Genomic DNA, 25,000 nt, shown 5'->3' with positions numbered 1-25,000 from the left:
TGTGTGTATGTGTATGTTTTCTGTGCGTGCGTGTGTGTTTGTGTGTATGTGTATGTTATATATATATATATATACATGTATATATGTATACATATACATGCTAGAGTTTGACCACCTTCTGTACCTACACCTCAGAACCGTCATGGGATCTGATGCGGCTTTTTAAACCTGACAATTTTCTGAAAAGACACCCCCATAGATTGCACATCCGATTTGGACCAGCAAGAATTGCAGACAAGTTTTGATCTTTGTGGATCTTAAAATATCTTTTGAGGCTTCCAGCCTCCGTTACATTTGCAAACTTTCTGGCATACACTGCATTCAAAGGTGTGCACAGACATATAGGCAGAATAGTTGGTGGAGGTTAATTTTCCATGGATTCGCAGAAGAGATTTGAGCCCAGCAAAAGACAGGCATGGTCTGTCACAAACTGTGCATACAAAAAGGTAATTGTCATTCACCTTCTCAATAGTAACATTCTTCCTCAGATCTCTTTTGAGTCTTACATGCGTTCTGCTGGCCTCTTCAAATGCTTTCAATCCATTCCACACTTTTGTTTGCCGTCCAACTCAATCCGAAGTGAGGGTTTCTGTCTTCTGGATCCATTCCATAGTAGTCCTTATGCCATCCTTAAACCTTCTTTTAGGTTTACGCCAATAGCGTTTCCCCTCTGCAAGCTCACCATAAAACAACTGTTTCGGTATGTGTTCAACCGCCATTCCAACAATATGGCCACACCATCTCATTTGGTTCCTCATTTTATCTACGTATTTTGATGTTCTGTACCCATATATGCATGTATATATACATATGTAGGTATGTACATATATGTATGCATATATTTATATATTATGTATATTATTATACGATCAAACACCGTACATCCATTTCCAAGTAAGTTTTATCTCAATAATTCCAATGTGCACTCTTATCCTATCTCTATTCTTTCTATCTATCTCCCTCCCTTGTTCTTTTTCCTTTCTCTCCCACCCTTTCCCTATTCTTCTCCTCTCCCATTCACCATTCCCTCTCACACTCTCTCTCTCTTCCTCCTCCTTGACTCTCTCGTTGCTCACGCGTGACCAACGGCTATCTATCTATCTATCTTTCTTCGACTTCCTTCCTTAAGACAAGACGTGCTTTTACCCATATCTTCTCAAAGCTTCTTTTTCCAGCATTCACCACTTCACATCGTCTTGACTTAACAGCCCTCACTGTTTGTTTTTACTGTTTCGTTCTTACTGTCCTCTTTTTATTACCACTTAAATCCAAAATTTTATTTAATTTGCTTTGTGGGAAGGACTGTTTTCACGAAGTCGCGTCTTGTCCCTACCTTCGAAATGCAGAGTAGATAAAACGGGGGACAACTGATGAAGGGAATTTCTTTATGTTGCCTGTCCTGTTTCTCTGTTTGTTTGTTTCTTTCATTGTTCGAAAAAGTTCATTTTCTATGTCTTTGTTTCTCATTTTGTCCACGTTTTTTTGAGGTCTTGTACATATATATGCATGTATATATACATCTATATGTAGGTATGTACATATATGTATATATGCATATACTTATACTATTTATCATTATACATATACATACATATATATATACACATGTGTGTGTGTATATATATATATATATATATATATATATATATATATAGTTAAAAAAAGGAAAAAGACAAAAAAACAACAACAAAAAACAACAACGTGAGGACGTGATACAGATTGTGTTACTAGACGCTCGGGAAAGGAAAGAGAGAGAATATGACGTTTCGAGCAGAGCTCTTCGTCAGAAACAAGGAAAGTCCAAAGAAGGGAAAAACGAAGGAAGAAAAAAAATCACCACCCATGTCCACGAGGTTACATTGTGGAAGGACCGGAAGGGGAAGGGGTGGAGGAAAATTTCTTTCTAAGACAGGAGAGTGCAAGAGGGAGGTTAGTATGTGTGCGTGTGCGCGGGTCCGTGTGTATGTGTGTGTGTGTAATAACAGAACGTGTGTGTACGTATGTATGTGTGTGTGTATGTGTGGTTTGGCTGTTTATCTGTTAGTGTGTGTGTGTGTGTGTGTGTGTGTGTGTGTGTTTGTCGTGTGACAATGTGGAAGGAATTAGTAGCAGGAATAATTTGGGAGTGGTTGTGGACAATGGTCAGTAGAAAGTGGGCAGGCAGTTTATGAGTATGTGTGTGCTGTGTGGGAGTGATTTTCTAGCAGTGTGTGCCTGTACTTTTGTGTGCGTGTGCGTATGTGTATATATATGTGTGTGTACGTATGTGTGTATATGCGTGCGGTTTGCTCTGTGGATCGCACGTTGGTTATTTCCTGTGTGCGTGTATATGCGTAGTATGTGTGCGTGTATATGTTAATGTTTGTTGTGTGTGTATGTGAGGGTTCATTTGCGTGTATGTCCATGTATGTATACCTGGGTGTGTGTGTGAGTGTGTGTTGTATGTGGGTTCATTTGCATGTGTGTATGTGAGTTCGTTTCTACGTGTGTGTATGTGTCTTGTGTGTGTGCATGTGTGTGTGCGTGTAATGTGTGTGTGTGTGTGTACATATGTATACTTGGGTGTGTGTATGTGTGAGTGCGTGTTGTGTATGTGTGGGTTCATTTGCATGTGTGTGTAGACAGGGGGTTGTGTGTGGAGGTATATGCGCGTTTTTACATGCCTATGCATGTGTATGCGTATGTGTACGTGTGTGTATGTGTGCGTGTGCGTGTATGTGCACTCCTGTGGAGACTGTTTTAGCTGAATTCATGCTGCAATTACTGCCAAAGTTTTTACATCTGGATGCTCTTCCGAACACCAACCCCGTTACAGTTTGGACTGGATGTTTTTTACCTGGCATCAGCACTTGCAGGGTCACAAAGTAACTTGCTAGGCCAAAATCCTTTTAGGGGGGAGGGAGCATTGGAGGTGATCTTGTGTCAGATGATGAAAGGTTACAGTGAGACAAAGAGACAGAAACAGGTGTCTTGCTGCAGAAGAGGTACAAGGTTACCCGTCTAATCTCATTAAATATATCAACATAGTTATGTGTAGAACAGCCATGTTATAGTGACAACAAAAATGTTACCGTCTAGTATTGTTACTACTTATATCTCTCTTAAAGATTTTAGAACTAGCTTCTTGGCTCATTATGAGATCAGCAGCTGTCTGCTGCTTTTGTCTATAAATATGGTTATATAACAGTGTATAGGCAGTGTTCATATATATATATTTATACATCTTTGTGACTACATACTAGCCAATGTGACAATATGTAGTCATTGTGTCTGACACACATATGCAGCTATGTGACAGTGTGTAAAGTGCTACATGCAAAAGTATGTAAGATCTAGTCACTCTTTCTTACACTATACAACAAGCATTGAATATTAGATCTATGTAGCAGGCTTAATGCAAACTGGAGCTTACCTGATAGTCATCAGTTAGATGGTTTTCCATGACACCACAGAGATCTAGAAGTAAAAAATACATCATCATGTCATTATATCTATTCACAGTAGTAATGTGAATTATGTATTATACTGTATGTAAACTAAATCAGTTGATTCTATACCAAATCCCCACCACCCCACCTGTGACACTACACCTATAAAGGTGTCATCAACATATTGCAGCCACAGGGTTGGTTTTAGTGGTGTTGATCCTAAAGTCAAATTCTCAAAGTATTCCATGTATATATTGGCTATTATCGGTGATAATGACGAATATATATCAGATATATATCAGAGTACTTTCTGAAATAGGTAGTTTCTACACAAAAAGTGATTTCCATCAAGTTTCCTATTGGTATACTAGTGATAGGTGTCTGTCACCAGTTTTTCTTGAATCACTGATACTGCTTCATCAGTTGGGACTTCGGTGAACAGACTTATCACATCTAGACTCACCATCTGGTTGGATCCAATGGGGGTGCCCTTGATCAAATCTGTGAAGTGGATGGAATTCTTCAAGTACAATGTTGACTTTCCTGCTAATGGACTGATTATATTCACAAGGAAGCGGCTCAGACATGATGAACTTCTACAGTTCACTATAGGTCTTAATGGAATACTATCCTTGTGAATCTTAGGAGGACCATACACGTGTGGTAGCTTACTGTAGTGTTGAGTCAGTTGTCTGTACCTCATTGGTATAAAGTGATCATTATTCTTGATCAAGATCTGTGACAACTTCCTCTGTTTTCAGAGTTGGGTCTTTCTTTACTTTGCTGTAGCTACCATCACTTATGAGACTTGCCAATTTTTCAGAGTAGTCAAACTTGCTCATCACCAATGTAGCATTTCTCTTGTCCACACTAGTAATGTCACGATGTAACTAATAAGGTCTCCTTTTACCACAAGTTCCATCCACTTTAAGCAATCAACACTTTTTAATTTCTTTTAATTCATTTAGCACATCACGTACTCCTTCCCCACCTTGATTTTCAACACTGAGCTCATTCACCTCCATCCATTCATCTTCTCCTACATCCACACTTCTTTCTTACTCCTTCAGCCTTATTTACACCCTTTCACAAGAGATGGCCACAGCTGGGATATATTTCTTCATAGGTCTGCTTTTTCAAGTCTGACCTGAGATTAGAGAACTACTCATTCATGAGGACACCTGCCCCAAGATATCTGAACCTTCTCATAATGCACAAAATTGTTCCTGGTTATTCCATTCACAGAGATTTTTACATTGACTTGGCAAACCCTGTCCAAATCATAGTTGCTTCAGTTAAATTTCTCCCACATAAACTCCAACCTACCATCAGGGATGGGAGAATTAAACTGTTTGTGTGACAAATAAATCAAGAATGAAACTAGAAAAACAACTGAAATATGTGATGTAGGTGTAAACAAGTTGTTAGAATCACTAAGAAAAGGAAGCCGACAATTATTGTGAATGGAGGGAAATATAAATCAATGTAAGTAGAACAGCTGTGTATGAAGGCTGGAAAAGAGAAGTAGAATTCATGTAATAACAAGTTAAATCTAAAATGGTAACTAAGTAGAAGCTGGTACCAGGTAAATGAAATGTGTCTATACTTGCAGTAGTATCCAGTTGTTCCAAGATGCTAAGCAATGACAACTCAATAATCACTAACTTTAGCTACAATTATATCTTAACAGGTCTATCAATAAACAGTTACAATAGATAAAATGTAGCCAATACTACTACAGGATACTACATACAGGACATTTCTTAAACTGTTGGCCAGACTGCAGCATCTACAGTATATTCTTATAATTAGCTCATTGCTATTATGACTATATAATTCTAGCAGATAGTGCTAAAGTCAATAACTTATGTAGGGAGGCATTTCTAAAGCCAAGAAACAATCTGATAAGATAAACACTAACATTGGAAGTAGAGGATCTAAAACCTAAATCTAAAATGCCAGACAAATCTATATTTTTACAAGCCATTCAGTTGGAATTTATCCAAACTAAATATGCAATAAAAGCTAACTACCTATGTTACTACTCAGTCAGTATTTACTATACAGATATCATTATTTTAATGTCCAGTTTTCCATGATGGTATGTATCAGTTGGAATTCATTAAGGGAGATTTTCTAAAGCTAAATGTTCTATTTAATGTCAACCTACAGCCATTTCCAAGCAAAGTAATGTTTTCCCTATGGCCAGCCAGGTTTTCATGGAAGGCTCGCAACAAAGGATGCTATGTGTATGACATTGATGCTCATTCATAATTACCATATGATGTTAAGAACACACACGTACACTTTCGTGTACACTCATATGCATAAAGTTTCATTCAGTTTTTCTATAGAATACCATCATAAGGCCTTCATCAGCTCAAAGCAACAGCAGCATGCACTTGCCCAAGGTAGGACTCAAGTAGTAGGGCTCAACCAGAAACCATGTGAGTGAGAAGCAAGCTTAAACTCAGTCTTGGCATATAAATATGCATTTATATATACACAAGCACATACAATACATATATCACTCATATAAACTTTATAAATAGTTACAATAGACAAAATGCAGCAAATACTACTGCAGGATACTACAGGACATTTCTTAAATTGTTGGCCAACCAACAAATGGTTACATGGTCTGCAGCATCTACTGTATATTTTTATAGTTAGCTCATTGCTATTACCACTATACAATTCTAGTAAGTAGTTCTAAATTCAATAGATATAATGCTTGCCACGCAATCCACTTTAGTAGATTTTGATGGTAGATTATAGAGAGAATGCTTTTGATATAACAATGGGGTCATCTGACTCTGCACAGGTCACAGACCTAGTTGGAATATATATCCTTTCATTAATCTAGTCTTCCTTTTCCGGAAGTAACAGGGTGTCTATATAGGGATGATGCCCTATTCTTTCTGGACAGAAGTAGTAAAGTACAATTAGAAAGGCATAGGAAACATTTCTTTAGATTTTTTTTTTAAATTCAGGATTAAACATTATTATGGGAAGAATTAACGTAGAGTAAATTTTCTTGACACTACTTTCTGTCTTGATACTAGATTATTTGAACCATTTCATAAGTCAAATGATTATATTATGTACATAAATGTGGCATCCAACCATCCACCCTCAATAATATTTCTCTAAGAATTTCAAGGTTATCCACTAATAAAAAATTTTTCAAATTACATGCAACTTATAATGCTGCTTTAGCTAGGGCTAGGTACTGTGAGAAAATTCAATATATACAAGAAGCAGGCATACACAACACTGTCAATTCCTCCAATAATAATAAACATTGTACACCATCACAATGTTATGGTAGGAGAACTTACAGGTCTGGAAGAATTGGTCAAAGCAATGAACTACTAACGAAAACTCAGACACACATGACACAATAAATTATTCCAGTCCTGTACAACACACTATATTAAATAAACCAAAACAACAGATATAGGAATCATGATGCCCTCTGGCTCAACCCAATTTCAATTCGTATGTTTCAACCAAGATCGCTGGAAAATTTTTTGCCATTTTAGACAAATGTTTTCCTAAATCTAATAGATACCATGCTATTTTTAATTAGCATACTGTGAAGATATCCTACGTAAACTCTACTAATTTAGAGCAGCATATGCACCACATAAACAATAGTAAAATGCAACAACAGCTCAATAACCCACCTACTGGATCTAGAAAACATAAACATCTAAATACCAATGAAGATGTAAACTGCAATGAAAAGCACTAAATACAACCAAATTGTGATAGTAGAAATGACTATGACATAGCTAACACAATAACAATATCAGAACATGAAATCAGAAGTGCAATATACAAATAAATATATTAATTGCTCAGGCAGAGAAAAATCAAAATGTCCATTGATGAACCTCTGTATGAGTACAAATCTTGTATATGAGGTCTGATCAATAAGTATCTAGACTGTTGTCATAGAAATAAAGCTGTAGCACACAGAGTGAAGCCACTTGGCAAAGATTGACCATGAACTCTGCTGTGCATGTGCACAAAGTTTTAACATTCTAGCTCACTTCCGCTGTTTAATGTAGTGCTTGGAAGGAAGGTGTGTTGCTTGTGATCATCGCATTGACCATGATAGAGAAAGTTGTCATGGCGATAGCTGCTCAGAGGCCTAAGAAAAGTTGCAGAAAGTGTATGGAGAGGAGTGTATGAGCCACACACAAGTGTACAAGTGATTTAGACGTTTCCAAGATGGCCAAAAAATGTTGATGTTGATGAACATTCTGGGAAACCCGCAACCAGCAGAATTGAGAAAAACATTGTGATGTGCATGTGGCTGTGAGGAGAAATCATTGAATCTCCATCTCTGAGTTATCAGAGGATGCGCAGATTAGTTACGGTTCAGTCCAGTCCATTATCACTGAAGATTTAGGTGAGACACATGTCTGCCAAGTTTGTGCCAAAACCGTTTTCAGCTGACACAAAAGACACACGGGTTTCAGATGCACAAGATTTCCTTGATTGTGTCAAGAATGATGAAAACATTTTGAAAACTTTACATAGGCCTCTTTACATAGCAAACTTTACATAGCAAAATTTGATGCAGATTTTCTGCTCAACTGTCTCTGTCATGGTCAATGCAATGGCCACACACTGCACACCTTTATTCCAAGCACTGTTGTAAACAGTGGAAGTGAGCTAGAACATTAAAATTTAGTGCCATGCAGAGCAAAGTTCAAGGTCAGCTTTACTGTGTGTGCTTTAGCTTTGTTACTATGGCAACAGTCCAGATATTTATTGATTAGACCACGTATAAATGTACCATGCACACAAGGGGAAGACCATATGTTTACAGCGCGCATATGGCTGATTCATTTAAGAATCATTATCACAACCATGTTGCCAGCTTCAAAAGAATCAATAAGACATTCAACATCTTTGGCCGATTTTGTGTAGCAACTGACAGAAGATAAAATTAAGTATAACATAAACTGGTCCATATAATATCATTTCCAGGAGATGCTGACTCTGCTCCAAGGAATCCTCGTCTATTCCGTGGACCAATGAGAAGATCATTAATAGAATTTCTGAAAGACTCTCAAGATGGCTACATGCATATAAATGTACTTTTGCACAATGCAGTGGGAATGAATCCAAGTAACTGTTAACCATTTTTCAACTGGTTAACAACACACAGCTGGAAAAGACACTTTCCTCGGGTTAAAATGCAGTAATATAGTTCTGTGTAGAACTGCTATGTTATAGTGGTCAAAAAATATTATTGATATGTAGTTATGGAGACATTGCAGATTTCCGATGCAGCGGAAATATAATTGTTAAACAGAACATCAAACATCTCAAGTCATATACAATATTATTATCCAAAATCTTACAGCTGTTTCTGGGATATCCCCAAGTATGGGATATTCCGTCACCAGGGACAAATTGGGGAAAAATATGGAAAATGAGAATGATATATATCAATAAGACAGCAACATACAGGAAGGGAGTAAAAGAATAAGGAGATGGAAAGGGAGAAGAAAAAAGAAGCATAAAAGTTCATAGTTCAATTTTCTGAAGTTATAGAAACCAGAGCAGGAGTCCTTAGGTGCAATCCTGTGTAGATCCATGAGTATAAGTCTTTAGGTGCAATCCTGCATATATTCATGTTGATTAAAGTCCTGATATAGTAGGCATCCAAAGAAAAAAGCACGAACATATCAACGTTCAATAACAGAATGGTAGCAGAGGTGGCTATTAATTGGTAAAAGTAAAGAAAAGAAAATAGAAAGAGGAGATAGAGTGAGGTAGGGGGATTTTAAGGATTGGCTATAGGATAAAGTAAGGTTCATATGTGTTAGTATCTAAAAATTGTGTAAGGAGTAGCCAAGAAGACAAGAGAGAGGATGAGGAGGTAGAGGAAGATAGGGTAAAAAAAAAATAGAGCGAAATGAAAGGAATTTAAAGAGAGTAGTAGATGTCTGGTAGTCTCAAAGCCTAAAGTTGTTGGGGAAGAAATTTGGTATTAATTGCTTTTGTCCATCCTGACTAAGGTTAGAGGCTGTAGAATTTAGCAATGGGGCTGTGTGCGCGTAGGTAGTCAAGAAAGGAAGAGCTAGTTGAATGTTAAATTATCTATGAGTGGGAGTTAGAGTTAGGGATTTATAGCAGGGGATTTATTGGGTTAATGTTTAAAATAAATTAAGGATAAATTAAAGAATTAATATTTATCTCATAGTGTGATGAGGTACAGTAGATAGATTTGAGGTAAGACATAAGGTAGAAATAAGAGTTATAGAGATATAGAAGGGGTATGCGTTAATGATCATTGGGGTTTGTATGTGGGTGCTATTTGTGGGGATGAGCTTACATTTAGATTTATGAAAGAATTTAAAAGTGCAGAAGAATTTGTGCTTACAGGTAATGAAGGCCTTGTATTTATTAAGCAATTGTGGTGAGATGTGGGTTAGAATTTTGAGAGCTTCTTTTAAGCAAAGTCCACAACTAGATTGTTGGCCCTGATATGGGGTACCCAAGTCTATTATAGCCCAGGAAAGTTTATACTGTATTTTTCTATTAATCAGATGATGTATGTGGCTGGCAAGTGACGTGGAATTGCTATTCTCTTTATATTTAAACGAGTTTAAATGTGCGTAATACCTATGTTTAAAATTGGTACTACAGGAGTTATTTACCATGTTGTGAATAGTGCATCGGTATACAATGTTGAATCTTCTGCATTGGGCTTGCAGCAGGCAATCCGTCCCAGATCTGCAGCTGCAGTTATCGGTTCTCCCGTGGTTAATTCGAGAGAGAGACATGAGGTAGTGCTGGTAGAGGTTAGGGTGGTATTAGGTGAATTGATCGTGATATTGCTGCTATTATTACTGTCGTTTCTAGTATCGGTATCAATGCGAGCATTACCTTTATTATTATTATCATCATCATTATCGGCGTCGCTGTTGTAATTATTATCATTACTAGTATTATTATTAGTAGCATCTTTTTCATGGTATGTCTACTATATCAGGACTTTAACCCACATGGATATATGCAGGATTGCACCTAAAGACTTACACTCATGGATCTACACAGGATTGCACCTAAGGACTCATGCTCTGGTTTCTATAACTTTGGAAAGTTGAACTATGATTTTGTATGCTTGTTTTTCCTTCTCTCTTTCCATCTCCTTATTCTTTTACTTTCTTCCTCTATGTTGTTGTTTTATTGATATACACCATTCTCATTTTCCATATTTTTTCCCTAATATGTCTCTGATGACGGAATATCCCACACTTAGGGATATCCCAGAAACAGCTGTAAGATTTTGAATAATAATATTGTATACGACTTGAGATGTTTGCCATGCCTTAATGTTTGACATCCTGTTTAACAATTACATATCCGCTGCATTGGAAATCTGCAATGGCTCCATAACTACCATTTCGGCTATAATCTTGGAGCCCCAATAATCCGTTACAGCACTTACCTAACATACCTAATCGTTAAGATCACCTGTGAACTAAACCCCCATACTTTGTATATGAATGTATGTATATATATGTGTATATATGTATATAAATGTGTGTGTGTGTGTGTATAGATAGATAAACAAAGATACATACATACACACAACACATATACACAAATATATAGACATACATGCATACATATATAATTACCTATAAATACATATGTCTATGTATCTGAGAAGCTCACTTAGCAACCATGTGATTTGGGGGTTAGACCCAACAAATGGACAAGAAATTACAGAAATTAATGCTGGTGGTGAATTTTCATAAGAAACTCTCATGAGGAAGCATTTCTATCAAACAAAATATCTTTTATTCCACTAAAAGTTCTAGCTCTGAACATGCACAACATTGCTTTATGGATCAAAAGATGAAAATATAAGGCTTATTGTAGTCTACTTGTAACATTATTTACACATTAAAAAGTTTTGATTGTTAAGTCTTTAATCAACACAAATTTGGTGTAACAAAATATTATTCTGTTGGGAGTTTTAAATGTGATTCAGCTGGTAAAATATATATTCAGTTGTGCAACCTGGATCCATTAATGTTATTAATATCTCAAACCAATATCTACATTTTGAAACACACAATCAATAATTTTTTTACAGTTACATCAAAAAATACATGACTCAATCTGCTTTCTACAATTTTGTTGCAACAACTTACAGCACACACAAGAGAAAAGCTGAAGATCAGGTGACTTATAATGATTATGATGGTCTTATGTACTTCAGATTACAATAATTACTACATCAACAAACTAGCACAGACCACTGACTTTGTTTCATGTATCAACTGCCAGGTTCCAATTTTAAGTTTAAAATATATCATTAAACTCTTTAATACTATAATATTAATAGCAATACAGTAATATTATTATCAATATTTTTAATGGATATGTATATGTCTCCTTGTTTATTTTATATTTCATTTATTGCAGACCTTTTATTGTGAGGTCTTGGTCTAGCTGCACCATTTGCATCAAAGTAAATCTAGAACTAGAAGGAATTCTTTTGTTTCCCCTACACTATTTGATGGCCTAAGTACATGCTCTTTTGCTTAATGGTTATAGCAGGCCTGAACATAACTTAAGTGCACCTTGCTGTGTGTGCGTGCGTGTGTGTGTGTGTGTGTGTGTGTGTGTGTGTGTGTGTGTATGCATGTATAAGAGAGAATGTCCCTGGTGTAAACAGTAAAACAATGGAGAGCAGCAACAATGTAACATTAAGTGCCAACTATTTATCTATTTAAATTGAATACACAATTAAATAAAAAGAAAAAGGAACAAAAAAAAAATGGAGTCCTGAAATGTCTAGTTCATGTCGAGACATGGGTAAACAATCTCTGTCTCTACTCTGCTCAATGTACGACAAGATTTAGCAGAAACAAGCACCCACTTGTGCAACTTGTGAACTTAATAGTATATATTTGTGGGGTTGGAGGGGTGGCAGCAGACATAAAACAGTTTGAAAATAATCTTTTACTTCAGATGATGATGGCATTGACTTGGAACTGTTGGTTTTGAAAGAGTGAAAGGACAATGTGGAGATACAGGAAATAAAACATTAATAACATTTCGATTAAAGCCACTAGAGTAAATTGGAAACAATGTGAAATCCTCTTTCTGTGCCTGTGAAGTAGTAAAAATCATGAGTCGTTTGCTGGTTTGCTCATTACTGAATTCCTCTCAGCATCTGGACAGTTGAGACATAGCAAAGAATATGAAAGAATATTGAATAAAAAAGTAAAAAAGATTTGGCAATTTGGCACAGTAGCAGTGGAAATCTGAAGGGGACAGAGTAGCTGGAATTCTAAAGTGGATAGAGGATGAGTTAAAGGAGTTGGACAGAAAGACAAGAAAGCTTCTAACCATGCATGGAGCCCATCATGCATGTACAGGCATTGATAGCCTACACAAGACAGCAAATGGAGAAAGTGTGGAAGACTGTGTGCATAGAGAACTTGCTGAGATACCTAACCTAAAGTAAAGAAACCTTGCTAGATGTAGTAAGACAAGAGGGCATACTAAAAGCAGGGAAAAGGGAGAAAACAAAAGAAGTACAAGAACATGAAGAACTACACAATAAGGTGTTACGCAAACATTTTCATGTGGACACAACAAAAGTTGCTAGTTGAACATAGGTGGAATTGGTTAAAGAAAGCATTAAAAAGGAGATTGAAAGCACTATACTTGCAGTGCAAGACCAAGCTTTGACCACAAATTAAAGGGTCAATCTTAGAAATGAGCAAGTGTCTCCACTGTGCTGAATATGTAATGAACTTGATGAAACTGGTGCCCATATTGTAAATGAATGTTCCAGACTTGCCCAAAACCAGTCTAAGCCGCAATGACATGATGGGGTAGCAAAAATTCTGCATTAGAAACTGTGTAAAAAGAGGAAGTTAGGGAGAGGTAAGACATGGTATGACCACTAACCACAGAGAGTGATTGAATTGAAGACTTGCAAAATCCTGTGGGATTTCCCAATTCATACAGACCAGTTGCTTGAGCACAGCAAACCAGACATAATGGTGGTGGACAAAGTAAATCACATGTGCTCTGTAATTGATGTTGCATGCCCATTTGACTCATGGATAATTAAGGAAGGTGAGTGAGTAAATGTGTACAATCCTATAAAATAAGGGATAGCCTGAGTGTGGAAAGTGAAAAAGGGGATAACAATGCCGATTACTGTTGGAGCTGTAGGGACAGTATCGAAAGATAATGGGAGGAATGTAAAGAAAATGGGAATAGAATGTCCACTTGGAGATCAGGACCAAACCAGACCCCAAGCATAAACAGCCACCAGTCTGAAGGCATCCCCATCACTGCTGTTCACATCCAGGACCACCAATTTACCTTTTGGATCTAGGGAGATAGTCCTTATCTTGAGATCCAGACATCCTTGGAATAACACTGCAGTTCCACCGCACCCTATTTCTGGTTGACATGGAGATAAGTAAATCACATCTCCTCCAAGAATGGGTATGAAAGACCATCAGTTGGAAAGTCTGGTTTCACTGATAACCACTATATCTAAACTTAGTGGCCTGGGGCTATTGACTACACGGTCCCGTTACCAAGGCGACCACAGGCTATGTGCATTCATACTGCCTATTCTGAGCAAGACCATGTTTTTTTTCAGAGAGAAGAATGAACAGAATCACTTACCCTATTTCTCTAGAGACAGATGGTCTGACCTGGCTATTTGTTGGTGTATCTTCGAGTATTTCTTTGTAGAGCCTTTTATTTATAGTCCCACAGAAATTTCCCATTCCTTTGAGATGTTTTGCTTTCAGTTTGTTGTAAGTTTGTTGCACTGTTTTTATAATTCTTATGTGAACAGAAGTGTTATGCAAAGATGTGATGGATTCATTTAGAGCAATGTCTGTGTATTTTTGAATATGTTTTAGGTTTCTTGCTGTTTGTGCCTATGGCCATGTAATTAGTGATGCCTTAAGAGTGCTGTTCATGTTGTTGATCAGGAATGCTAAGTGTTTTTGTTTGTTGAGGTGTTTGTAATGTTGAAGATGTTTCTAGATGTGTTGGTGTAGAGTATGCAAGTGTGTGATGGTTTGTTGGTTTCTGTGTCTCCTCCTCTAATCTCTTCATTTTTAATTTTGTTGTTGTTGTTGGTGGTGCTGCTGCTGCTGCTGTTATTTATGTTGCTGTTATTATATTGGAGGTGTCTGCAGCAGCAGCAGAGATTTTCCTTTTCTTTGCATGGAGCAGAAAGCCTATAAATGGTTTGTTTCACCACAAATGTAGCATCTTGGCTTTCTACCCTGTACTGCTACAAACAGCTGTGTTCTATTAGGTAACTTGATCAGGTCAGGAATAGCTTTTATCCTGTCCAGATCAGTGTGTAACTACAATTCTATGCTCATGCCTGACCAATTCTTCTTTCCCATTTGTGAACTAGCAGAAATTTAATTTTGTCCTCTGTGCTGTATAGAATGGTTGCTACCAGCAAAGAGAAGTCTACTTCTGGTGGTACCTCTGCTACCTTTATTTTGACACCCTTTTGACCAAGGTATGTTGGAATTAGCCATAGTTCCCCACTTTTGAGAGTTGTTGTAACATTTCCTTTGGCTAATTCTTCAGTTGACAATCTTAGCTCAATCTTAGTTTCATGAATGTTTGTGGTGGTGGTGGTGGCAATAGTGTTGGGAACAGTGGTGAAGTTGTGCTTGCATCATCTTTAAATATACCTTGCTTGTCACTGCTACTACTGCTGCTTCCTGTGCTTTGGTTTTTGACCACATCAACTCGTGGTGGGAAAGTTACTCTAATAGCCATCGCTTCCCTCAATTTGAGAAACCATATTGATATTTTTGTTTTAAAATATTAAATTTGCAATTTGAAATCTCAAAATTCATCCTTAAAGAGGGAATTCTTGCCACACCAGCAGGCCCCTCTTGCAGCAAGCCAGGTTATTTAGTTAACAGTTCAATAAAACTTGGAATACCAACTAATAAAACAACAAATTTTAAAGAAAACTTATGTGCCACGAACATGCATCCTCTTGCTCCAGACACAAAGAATGATGATGATGACAATGATGATGATGACAACAATAATAGCAGCAACAACAAGTTTCTGATTTAGGTGCAACGCCAGTAAATTTGAAACAAGGAGGTGAGTCAATAACATTAAACTAGCAAGTGACTACTACTTTAGTTTATTTAACCTGGAAGGCAATAGTTGACCTCAGCACAATTTCTACTCAGAACATAAAGAGCCAGAAGACATACAGCAAGGAATTTTGTCCAACACTAACAATTCTGCTGATTTATTACCCGCAGAATAAGTATCAAGTTAGAAGTAAACCATTTTTTTTTTCTTTAATCTCAAAACATAATCTTTGGTTTTTAATAACCAAAATCTCACATTTTTAATTTTCGTTAGTGCCAAACATAAATCTCTTCTTGCAACACAAAAACATATTTAGCTTCAGTCAAGGGAACTATACTATGAGACATCATTCATGACTGTACACAATCCCAATTGACATTCCCCACAAATTATATTCAACTATGTTGGGAAAAGAAAGACAAGTTAGAGACAAGACCCAACCAACCCTGACACTCACTAGAAGCCTTCACATCAAAGCTGCTTTAAATCCAGTATGTTGTTATCAAACTTTTGAACTAAGAGAACCCCACAACTAGTAAGTTAATCAATACTGATTTAGAATGGATGTAGCAAATAAAGACAATTTATGGCAGAGAAAAAGCTATCTACAAAATACTAAAACAATTTGAATATGAGAGAGAAAGTATTAAAATACTAGTACTGTATACTATCTATGAAACTATCATAGAGATTACAACATTGATATTGATATAATATTGGTAGATAATAACATAAAAATGATTTTATATTTTTTAATAGTACAACAACTACTAGCAGCCTACCATTTTGTTGTCAATGTCTCCTCCATTTCCGCCTCTTCTACCCATCACTGTTACCCATCACATTCATACTCTCTTCTTTGTTGCCCTTCTGGTCTCCCAAGAGGCAAGATAACCTCTTTAGCTCTGGTGCTATAATAAAATTCATCCAATACACTTTTATAAGGTGGTTGGTGTTAAGAAGGGCATCAAACCACAGAAACCATGCCAAAACACGTAACATATAAGCTAGATCGAATTACTGCCCTCTGACCCACCTACAAGCATGTGGACATCATGCTGATAAGGATAATTCTCAAAGAAAATTTTAATCCAGCCTGAACTCAAATACAGTGTGTGCGTTTCTTTTCCTTTGCTATTTAACAGTGGTGGGCACAGCTAACCAAAAAGTTAGCTTCGCAAACGCTAAACCGCTAAACAGATAAAAAATATTAGTAGAGCTAATGGTAACTGATAACTTTTATCATATGAATTTAACTTCAGTTTGGTTTTTGGGGGCTCTAAAACCCTTAAAAACAGACCTAGAGAGTTGAAATTTTCATGTAGATTAGACAGAGCTTTCCAAAAAGGTATAGCATACTAAGATCAAGGTGTATGCAAATAATTAAATGAACAAATGAAATTAAACATTAGTTTTTCAGCCAACATACACTTTATTTACTGTACAAAAAGTATTAAAATGAATCAAAAAGGTATAGTATAGTATAGGTATCATGCCAAGATCAGATGACGATCAAGGTGTACTGCTCTGACTGAGCCTTCTCCATTGCCTCAATGTGATGCTGGTTGCCCTTCATAAACATCAGCCTCTCAAAGTTATCATCTACCAGGTTGGCTCTCTTGGCCCTCAAAATATCCTTGCCTATAGAGAATAAACACTCAACTGCAGCACTGAACGTGTTATACTTGGTGAACAAGTCGATCAAGACCGGCTCACCCTAAAGGGCCACTTCAGTAAGGACCTCCTTCGAGACAACCTCCAAGTCTTCACCAAGTTTTGCATCATGGACAACACAGAGCAAAGTTCTTTTAGTATAAGAGTAAAGAATGATGGTAAATAAACCGCAAACATAAAAAAAATTTGAAGTAAGAGTAAATAACAGCGAAGACAAAACACCTGTAGTCAAAGACAGATTACAACTTGCCTAATAATTACATAATGATGTTTTACATTAACAGCTTTCTAACATTTAGATTTACAGAACATCAAGGAACCAATCATTAGACATACACACCTATATCCTCAAAACTAGCATTGCATTGGTTCATTTCCATCCATAATATGTTCATTCCATCAATTTAGTTTATCTAAGTCCAATACAGTTTGATAACTTAGTTGTTTGTCACATCCAAACATGACACACAAGGAAACAGAGGGAAATAGACATATACATACAGATACAGACATTAAACTTTTCTAACTCAGTCATTCAATATTGTGGCTTGTCCCCTGGATATTGTAAAATGATATTCAGTGAGCTTGATATCAAATTTATTATTGGTACTATTTAACAAACTTATTGCAGACATTTGATGGCAATGTTCAATAATGTTCAACTGAGAAAGTCTACAAAGTAAAAATTTGAGTTATATGATTGGACATGTGTCCCTCACACAGCACTAATATAAATCTACAATTTAATTATATCAGTATTTAAGATGGTTAAACAACCAATGACAACATATGATTATAAATGTACAAGTGTCAGTGATATTTTAAGAAACAAGTTCAGGCAATATGTCTCAAACTAAGAAAACTGCCATAAAACAAGTTGAAGCAAATGCTAATTGACAAAGAAACAAATTAAGTGCCTTTTGAAACAGAAAGCGACTTTCCAGCCCTCTTCCACATGCACATACATGCTCTCTTATACACATGGACGTGCACCTTCATTTTGGGATCACCACTACTTTATTATCTTCCCTTCTTCCTAGCTCTCCTGTGTGACTCCTCTGTCCAGCATTCGCCATGATAGATCGCTAACCACTACACATTCTTTATTTTCTCTCCTTGTTCCTTTCTGTATTCCTTTCTGTGGAAGAGCGTAGGCTTGAAACATTAAAGACTTTTTCACTTCTCGGGTGTTAAACTAATACATCTGTTTGCTGTCTACACCACCTGTCTTCCTCCTTTTTTTTTTTTTTGTGAATTCTTCCCTATATATATATATATATATAACATCATCATCATCGTTTAACGTCCGCTTTCCATGCTAGCATGGGTTGGACGATTTGACTGAGGACTGGTGAAACCGGATGGCAACACCAGGCTCCAATCTAAATTTGGCAGAGTTTCTACAGCTGGATGCCCTTCCTAACGCCAACCACTCAGAGAGTGTAGTAGGTGCTTTTACGTGTCACCTGCACGAAGGCCAGTCAGGCGATACTGGCAACGGCCATGCTCGAAATGGTGTCTTTTATGTGCCACCCACACAAGCCAGTCCAGGGGCACTGGCAACGATCTCGCTCGAAAATCCTACGAAGGCCAGTCAGGCGGTACTGGCAACGGCCACGCTCAAAATGGTGCATCTTATGTGCCACCCGCACAAGAGCCAGTCCAGGGGCACTAGCAATGATCTTACTTGGCTTGCCGGGTCTTCTCATGCACAGCACATTTCCAAAGGTCTCGGTCAGTAGTCATCGCCTCGGTGAGGCCCAATGTACGAAGGTCTTGCCTCACCACCTCAGCCCAGGTCTTCCTGGGCCTACCTCTTCCACGGGTTCCCTCAACTGTAAGGGTGTGGCACTTTTTCAGGCAGCTATCCTCATCCATTCTCACCACATGTCCATACCAGCGCAATCGTCTCTCTTGCACACCACAACTGATGCTTCTAATGTTCAGCTTTTCTCTCAAGATACTTACACTCTGACGGGTATTCACATTGACATTACACATCCAACGGAGCATACTGGCTTCATTCCTTGCGAGCTTACGCATGTCCTCAGCAGTTACAGCTCATGTTTCACTGCCATGTAGCATGGCTGTTCATACACATGCGTCATACAGTCTGCCTTTTACTGAGTGAGAGTCCCTTTGTCGCCAGCAGAGGTAAGAGCTCTCTAAACTTTGCCCAGGCTATTCTTATTCTAGCAGCTACACTTTCAGCGCACCCACCCCCACTACTAACTTAGTCGCCCAGATAGCGGAAGCTATCGACTACCTCTAGTTTTTCACCCTGGAATGAGATAGTTGTTTCCTGTTTGTTTACAGTCTTTATTGCACCTGAACATCTGCCACATACAAAAACTAACTTCCTAGTTAACCTGCCTTTGATGTTGCTGCACCTCTTATGTGTCCATAGCTTGCACCGGGTACATCTTATAGAGTTACTACCTACTCCTTTTCTACATACTGAGCAGGGCCATCTACCTGAAGGGGTTTGTGTTTTATCTACCTTCCTACTTATTAGGGGTTTGTGTTTTATCTACCTTCCTACTTATTAGGGGTTTGTGTTTTATCTACCTTCCTACTTATTAGGATTTTGGTTTTAGCTAGGTTGACTCTCTCTCTCTCTCTCTATATATATATATATATATATATATATATAATTATGTGTATTTCTTCTATCTTAATGAATAAAAATTCTTCTGATAGAATAAATGGGTTAATAGAAACCAATGGAGCAAAGAACACAAAATAACTGTGGTTTAGTTCCTGTTTTTAAGGCAGGAACTCCTTGAAATTTTGGGTATTTGAGTATATTTAAGAATTTAAGGAATGGAGAAAATGCATGTTATAATTGCATACTTTATTCCTACATATGTTTCAAAGGATTACAACCTGTGTGATCCATAGGGATCTTTGATATTAAAATTGTAACCTTCTCATCAGGGAAAGCATGGGAATCATCTTAAACGTAAGACATTATGACCGATTATGAAAACAATAGATGGATAAGGTTATGACTTGATTCATTTGAAAACTAACCGTTAGTATATATATATATATATATATATATATATATATATATATATACTATCAATGCATCCCAGCATTGCCCAGATGTTATGACCTACAGCCACATTGTATTACTTGTTCCTTTCTTATGGGCAGAATCGGCACAACTGATATATAATGAACTGGATTACTGGCATAATGGAAGCTATTGCTTGTCTAAAAGTGAAGGGGAGAGGGTACAATTTGCATGGGTTTGCATGAAAGTACTTTCTGTTCTTAAGAGGGATCACAAACTATGTACTGTTTCATCATATAAAAGGGGGTAAATACAATTTTGCCCAGAAATCACGATTTCAAAATTTTAATTTCCCCGTCTCCACTGCAATTTCTTGTAACTTGTTTCGAATTTTTTTTTTTATCCACATAGAAAAATACAAAGGTTACAAATCTGGGAAATATATTTTTTTTGAAGTTTAATTTTTCTTAAAGAAACAATCAATGCCCCTTCCCCCACCTCACCCACTCATCACCTACCTGCTTTCAAAAGCTAAAACCGCCCAATGTTTCACTTTCGTCTAATGTTTCATGCATTGTACTGAAATAGCAGATGTAAAAAATACTAGACCACCACCAGAAAACCTGACATGTTAGAAACAACAGGTAAACGACATTATTTCTCAAGAAATTCCCCGCTTTCCAAAAAACTAAAAGTGAAACATTGAGAGTTTGTAACTTTTTGAAAGTGGTGAGGTGATGGATAGATGTTTGGGAAGGAGATTTTAGTGTTTCTTTAAGAAAAAAGGAAGAAGAAAATTCTTAAAGATTTGTTCTCTCTGTTTTTTTTTTTCTCTGAGAAAAAAGTTTGGGAAAAAGTTTAAAAAATGAAGAAATTGGGGTGGGGAGGGAAAAAAATTAAAATACTGAGAACATGTTTTCTATCAAAAACAGGAATTGGAAGAAATTTAGGAAAAAAGTAAGGAAGGAGGTGCAAATGTTACATCAGATACGCTAGAAACAGGTAAAGGACAGGATATCTGCAAAAATTTCCTTTTAAGTTTATATCGAAGATCAGGTTTTTAACTATGTTCATCACAAACACGAATTACAGATTAGAAAAAGGTGATTTCAATTGGATTTCAGTTGAAATTTTGCACATGCACACAGCAAGAAATAACAATTTGTACAGAAGTTTTACCTAGTGTGTGTGTGTGTGTGTGTGTGTGTGTGTGTGTGTGTGTGCCAAAGGAAGTTATTCTATGGCATTCTTTCGTCTGGTGCAGCAAAGTTGTCAACTCTATCATATGGTCGATCATATGATTGTTAATTTCTGTAAAACTTCTTTATTTCTTTACGCTCAAAAAGAGAGAAATTGAAAGAGAGCAGAAAGTGAAAGAGAGGAAAAAGTGAAAGATGTAGGTACATGTATATGAAATGGACATGTGTGTGCATGTGCATGAGAGAGAGAGAGAGAGAGAGAGAGAGAGAGAGAGAGAGAGTGTGAGTAAATGAAAGTGTGTTGTCATGTATGTATTTTTTTTGCATGTATGTGTAAGTGGCACTCACTCTCTCTCTCTCCCTCACACACATTTTCTTTCATATACACATACATAAATACATATGTATACATCTTTTTTGTATGTATGTGTCCATGTGAGAGAGAGAGAGAGAGAGTGACTGTATTCCTTCATAACATATAAAGAAATGGATGTCTTTTAATGATATTTTTGGGGTTGTGGCTTATTTTAATACAATATTTATGTGTACATTTTCATAAATGTTTATCTGGGTAGAATTTTCACCATGCGTGAAACATTGGCCAAAAGTGAAACAGAAGCAAATCGAAATACTGTCCAAAATGACCTCAAAATTGTGCAACCCAACCGAATTTCTGAGGTTATTTTAGTAGTGAAAAAAGAGTTGTGCCAAAAACATAGTTTATATGTTAGCCTTTATATACAGATAGATGATGAGCAGCTTTCTTCATTATAGAACAAATCTGACTAATTCGGAGAAACATTATTTTCATTATTCACACATCATCACTCTCATAATGCAACACTTTGTAATTCTGGTTCAAATTGAAAGTGTCATTCAAATAACAATAGCTGGGTGTTGAGATAATGTAGAAAATAAGTAAATGAAAATAAAGTTTAATTGGTAGCTGAAAGATTACTGAATCTTTTAATACCCTATACATCAAAATCAGCACCTCAGTTTTCAAATGCATAAGCAACATATGTGCGCACACACACACACACACACACACACACACACACACACACACAAGCTCTCTTTTATATGTATATAGATAAAAATATATAGACATATATACATACACATACATAAATCTAAATATATACAGCACAGGTATGGCTGAATGGTAAATTTGTTTCCTAATCAAATGGTTCCAAGTTCAGTCCCAATGCATGTTAAGTGTCTTCTACAATAGCCTTGGGTCAATCAAAGCCTTGTAAGTGGATGTAATAGATGGAAACTGAAAGAGGCCCATCATATATATATATATATATATATATATATATATATATCTGTGTGTGTGTGCATCTTTGGGTCTGTGTTAGTCCCCTCATTCACACTGCTTAACAACTGGTGTTGGTGAGTGTGTTCCCAAAATTTAGCAACTCAGCAAAAGAAAGTGATAGAATGAAGTAACAAGTATGGCTATGTAGTAAGAAGCTTGCTTCCCAACTACATGGTTCTAAGTTCAGTCCTTTTGCACAGCTTCTTGGGCAAGTGTCTTCAACTATAGCTTCAGGCAGTTTATTTTTCCAGGTAAACTGATATCTGACTGTTCCAAGTAGACTTCAAAAGTAACTAGTAGCAATAGCAAATATGTGATCATCACTGTAATACTGGTTTCCAGCCAAGTGTTTTCCCATATTGAGGAAAAGATGGTAGTCAAATGGGGTCAAATCAAGAGAAAGGGAACCGTGTTCAACTAGATCAAAGCCAGTCATGCACAGCAGCTATTGAAACCAAGGACTTCTGTGCCAGAGCATTGTCCTGATGAAACAAGACCTCTTTTATCAGTCCTGAGTGTTTGGTCTTGATCACCTTTCAAAGCTGCCTCAGCAAGTTGCCATAGCACACTCCATTGATGGTGAGGCCCTTTTGAAGATAGTCAATAAGCACAATGTCCTTTGCATCCCAAAAAACTGAGGCTATTACCTTCCCTGCAAATGAAATGACCTTGGCCTTCTTTGGAACAGTTGAGGAGGGATTTTTCCACTACTTAGATTGTCTCTTTGTCTTTGGTTCAAAGTGAGAAGCCAATGCTCAGCCTGGGTTAGAAAACAGTCAAGGAAACCAGCTGGATCTGCCTTAGACAATGTCAGATTTTCCTGTGAAGTGATCAGCCTAGTGCACTTTTGATCAGGTGTCAAAAGACATGGCACCCACTGAGCAGAAACCTGTGTCATGCTAAGTTCATTGTGCAAAATATTCTTAACTCTCTCACAGGATATGCTTATAGCAATAACTATTTGATTTATAGTCAATCGCCTGTCATCCATAACAATGTAGTGAACACGATCAATATTTTCCTCAGTGGTGACAGTTGCAGGACATCCAGATTATTGCTGAAATTAATGCATGCAAGATTTCACAGTTTTAGCATCACTCCTTCATAGCTAGCCTATGAATCTTTCAGCCCACACTAGTACGCTTTTCACTTCCACAACCCATTACAGTATAGACTATACACTCATACAATACCACCTAGGTTATCAGCAATGTAGGTTGTACACTTACACACCACCTACTGTACCAGCCATGTAGGATGTATACTTACAACACTACCTTCAGTAATTCAACTTCAGAAGACAGGCTATCACAGTTAGTGCTATCAGCAAAACCACACTTTCATTAAAGCATGAAAACACTGGTCTAACTCAAAAATTTTACATAAATCAGTAGCCAACAAATAGAAATCTAGTCCAGTTATTGAGGTACATGGACACACATGGTGGAAAATGTGAAGCACTTCCAACATCTCAGTAGTAAGGTAACACAGAACACTAATATTGATCAAGAGATCCTTCACTGGATAGAATGTGGCAACTTTTAGTTGTCTGAGAAGATAAGTATTAAAAGACCGTTGTCTAAGACAAGCTATTTTAAGAGTTGTTTAAAAGACAGCATGTAACAACTACCTATAAAAGGACAAGTTATAGGCATCATCTCCATAAGCTGGAAAGATACCAGAGATGCTACAGGTAAATAATACACATTCAGTGACAGAACAGATAGAGGAATGCCAAATACTCAAGCAGGTCTATATTTATTGCTTTGAAGCCAACATTATCCAGCATCAACATTATTTTACAAATGTCTGATTATTAACAGGTACAAAACAGTTTTACTCTCAACAAAATGAAAAAAAGCACATTCAATGAGAACATAGAAAGATGTTCAATGAGACACATTTTATTTTTTACTTGTTTCAGTCATTAGACTCTGGCCATGTTGGGTCACCACCTTGAAGAATTTTTAGATGAATGAATCAACCCTAGTGCCTTTTGTTTTTTCAAGCCTGGTATTTATTCTCTTTTGCTGAATTAAGTTACAAGGATGTAAACAAACCAACACTGTTGTCAAGTAGTGGTGGGGGTAAACACTGACACACATACACAAAATATGTATGTATATATATTAGAAATGGAAAAACAAAACAATAAACTGAACAATTATATATTCAATTCAATCTAAATATTTTATAC

The 25,000-nt window shown here is 36.9% G+C and overlaps 1 protein-coding gene across 10 annotated transcripts in view; it reads right to left on the bottom strand.

Annotated features, from left to right (window-relative positions):
- LOC106869951 (E3 ubiquitin-protein ligase Mdm2) overlaps positions 1 to 25,000 on the bottom strand; it is a 111,948-nt gene that overhangs the window by 65,070 nt on the left and 21,878 nt on the right. For 9 of the 10 annotated variants that reach the window (XM_052974827.2, XM_089366697.1, XM_089366702.1 and 6 more), the window contains one exon: positions 3,413 to 3,456. In XM_052974827.2, coding sequence (XP_052830787.1) covers positions 3,413 to 3,442 — 30 coding nt within the window. In that variant the 5' untranslated portion in view covers positions 3,443 to 3,456. Of the gene's footprint in view, positions 1 to 3,412; positions 3,457 to 14,123; positions 14,147 to 25,000 lie in introns of those variants that run through there. The other variant, XM_089366699.1, reaches the window with a different exon arrangement.

Source organism: Octopus bimaculoides, chromosome 19, assembly GCF_046866305.1.
Source record: "Octopus bimaculoides isolate indiv1 chromosome 19, ASM4686630v1, whole genome shotgun sequence".
Classification (NCBI taxonomy): domain Eukaryota; kingdom Metazoa; phylum Mollusca; class Cephalopoda; order Octopoda; family Octopodidae; genus Octopus; species Octopus bimaculoides.
This window is presented reverse-complemented; position numbering and strand designations above follow the sequence as displayed.